Source organism: Nanorana parkeri, unplaced genomic scaffold (genome assembly GCF_000935625.1).
Source record: "Nanorana parkeri isolate BGI_ZX_2015 unplaced genomic scaffold, ASM93562v1 scaffold1136, whole genome shotgun sequence".
In the NCBI taxonomy this organism is placed as follows: Eukaryota; Metazoa; Chordata; class Amphibia; order Anura; family Dicroglossidae; genus Nanorana; species Nanorana parkeri.
In genome coordinates, this window is record NW_017307404.1 from 250,134 (window position 1) to 253,485 (window position 3,352).

Genomic DNA, 3,352 nt, shown 5'->3' on the forward strand with positions numbered 1-3,352 from the left:
ACTGCAAATCTGAACGGGCAATGTGCGCTTGCGCACACCGGCCCGTGCGGCATTTGTCTTACGAGCACGCCACAAACCCGCCAACAATCGTAAGATTCTCAACGGGTTTTCGAGCCTGCTCGTAAGACAAAAGACGTTCGACTGTACAGTAGAAATGGTCGCTCGCCTTCCATACACCTGCCGATTATCGTACGATGGCGGATGGATGATAATTGGCAGGTGTATGGGCACCTTAAGGCAAACTGCCACCAGGAGCTTCTATCGAAACTGTGGTAGCATCAAAACGGTTTGTATTGAACTGGTCATAGACAATACAATTTGATTGTAGAATCTTTAGATTTACTAAACCTATGTAATGAAGGGCCTACCTAAGAAATCTCTTCGCGATTCGCAGTAAAAAACGCGCGTCAAACGCATGTTTCCGAGGGCTACTTGGCTGTATCCTAATGGAAACGCGCAACAAAAACGCCCCAAAGAAGCTCCTGTACTTCTTTGGGCGTAGGACGTTTTGTAGCGCATTCATACGGCCTGTAATACGCCCAGGTGTGAACCATACCCATAGGAAATAATGGGATTTCGGTGTTTGAGTGTTTTGCAGAGCGTACGAACGTGCTACAAAACGCCCAGGTGTGAACTGCCCAGGTTGCTAGAGGTTCCTTTAATTAACAATTTCTGAATCTCAGATAAGTAACCACTGTCACCAATGATCTTTATAGTTATCTTTAGTTGGGATTCTTCCCACTGACCACACATATAAGGAGCACTCTTCCCACTGACCACACATAAAAGGAGCACTCTTCCCATTGAGCAAACATATAAGGAGCATTCTTCCCACTGACCACATATATAAGGAGCACTCTTCCCAGTGACCACACATATAAGGAGCACTCTTTCCACTGACCACACATATAAGGAGCACTCTTCTCACTGACCACACATATAAGGAGCACTCTTCCCACTGACCACACATATAAGGCGTACTCTTCCCACTGACCACACATATATAAGGAACACTCTTCCCACTGACCACACATAAAAGGAGCACTCTTCCCACTGACCACACATATATAAGGAGCACTCTTCCCACTGACCACACATAAAAGGAGCACTCTTCCCACTGACCACACATAAAAGGAGCATTCTTCCCACTGACCACACATTGTAACATGTGTGGTGACCCTAAAGTGAAGCTGTTTCAATCAGCAACCAATCAGATTGTCGGTTCATCCCAGAAATACTGTGTGTGGAATCTTCTGCGTTGCCCCATCCTGGTGTTCCACTATAATCAGTCAAAATGTAGAAATCTCTTAAAGCTGAACTCCAGGCAGATGTAAAGGATACAAATATTGCAGCTCTGTATTTAGGAATACATCATGGATTCTGAAGACAGAGGACATCTGATAGTAGAAGAAAAGTACTTTGGGGAACATTTCTGGATTGAAGGGGAATATTGCAGGAAAAGCTGGATTTATTATTTGATCTTTTAATGGATTATTACTTTTTACCTTGATACTCAAGTTCTACTGTAAAATAACAGTCTATAGTGTTCCTCCCCATTAGTCCTGATAATATGTATGGGGCTCATTTGATACAGCTAATGCAAATAATGTCAGCACACCTAATTCGTATCTTATTCAGTGGCGTAACAATCGCCATAGTGACCCACATGGCTGCTATGGGGTAGTAATGGGGGCACTTGTTCACCAGGGATTTCCTCTCACTTCCTGTTGTTGCTATCAGATAGGAAGTGAGGGGAAATCTTCCCAATGGGACACAACTGTCAAAAATAAAAAGGCTGGCAAAGGCTATGACCCTCTCTTACTCTATGCTAAACTAAAAAAAGTGTTGGCTTCAGTTCTACTTTAAGCTCTTGGTTACACTATAAAACATACACATCCTCTGATCGATCACAATAAACACATTTTACATAGGATTATACAGCATGGATGATGTGGCCTGTTTACCAAATGAGTCACTCTGCCTTGTGTTAAAAAAATGGGAAATCTAGCTGAACCTGATTGGCTGTGTCAAGTCAGCCTGACATGTTTAGTAAATCAGGCCCTATGCAGGAGTGATCTCGTTAGCCCACATTCCAAACTAATGTGACGTCACAACTTACTACATTGTTTTCCTGCTCCTGGTCAGTGAATTGTATTCGCTGTCTCCATAAATAATATTTGAAGCCCAGGTATGAATGTGATTTATACAACATATAAAACCCTAGGCTGTGGGATGCACACTGATAGATATACATGCATATAAAGCGTTCCAGGCTGTTTTAAAGTCATTATAGTGAAGAATGTATATTATATCTCTGGCACAAATTATCCCAATCACCCAAATGAGGCTTTCTATGAGGAGCGCATGATAGAACATCTGGCACCTCTTTAATAAGCTGCCCATTTAAACTCTTGTCCAATCAGCGCGCACCGTTGGCGGACACGCCTCTTTTGCTGTCAGAGCCGAAGCCCGGGGCAGAGCCCCTTGGCTGTGCGCCGTGACGTCATGCAGCGTGCGTGGGACTGTCCAGTCTCCAGTGCGGGCGCCAGTCCAGGGAGCTGTGAGCAGGATCCTGCAGCTCTGGCTCCCTGTCCTATCTCCAGCATCAGACTGCAGCTGTATGGTGGATCTCCTCGTCCCTTATCCCTTCCTGGCGGCTATGGGGGACCATCCCAAAAGTAAGTTCATCTCCGGCAAGCTTGTCTGGAACTTTTATTCCTCCTGATCAGCAGAATAATGGTGGAGCGCGGAGGTACCCACCTTCCCAAATCCACTTACCTGTCATAGACCACAGCTCATCTCCGCCTTGTCCATGCACAGTGTTCGTGCACTTTACAACGACTTGTTACAGATCGCACAGAGATGAATGTGAGCTCTGCGGGCTCCGCGTCTAAATCTCATAGCAGCACCCAGACCATTGCAATGCAGCTCTGCATCTCATCTCATCTACATTGTAATATATGGAGGAGCCGTGTGGGCATTGGAATGTGTGTGTGAGGACATCATTTACACTATATTACATGTACACTGATAGATGGGGGTACTTTTATACATGTGTGACCATCATTTACACTATATTACATGTACATTGAAATATGGGGGTGGTTTACACATGTGTGGGCATCATTTACATTGTAATACATGTGTGGACATCATTTACACGATTACATTATAATACATGTACACTGAAATATGGGAGTACTTTATTATAACATTTTAATGCATGTGTGCTCATCATTTACATTGTAATATACAGTATATGTACCGTATATATAACATTTGAATATATGGGTGCCCCATGGTTAGATTGCAATATGAGTACTTTATTATAACGTTTTTAATATATATATAT

The 3,352-nt window shown here is 43.5% G+C and overlaps 1 protein-coding gene across 1 annotated transcript in view; it reads left to right on the forward strand.

Annotated features, from left to right (window-relative positions):
- Window positions 1-2,620: 2,620 nt before the first annotated feature.
- Window positions 2,621-3,352, forward strand: part of ISL2 (ISL LIM homeobox 2) — a 25,197-nt gene continuing 24,465 nt past the window's right edge. Inside the window, exon 1 of the mRNA XM_018568097.1 lies at window positions 2,621-2,678. Within this exon, the coding sequence (XP_018423599.1) occupies window positions 2,621-2,678 (58 nt within the window). The remainder of the gene's footprint in view (window positions 2,679-3,352) is intronic.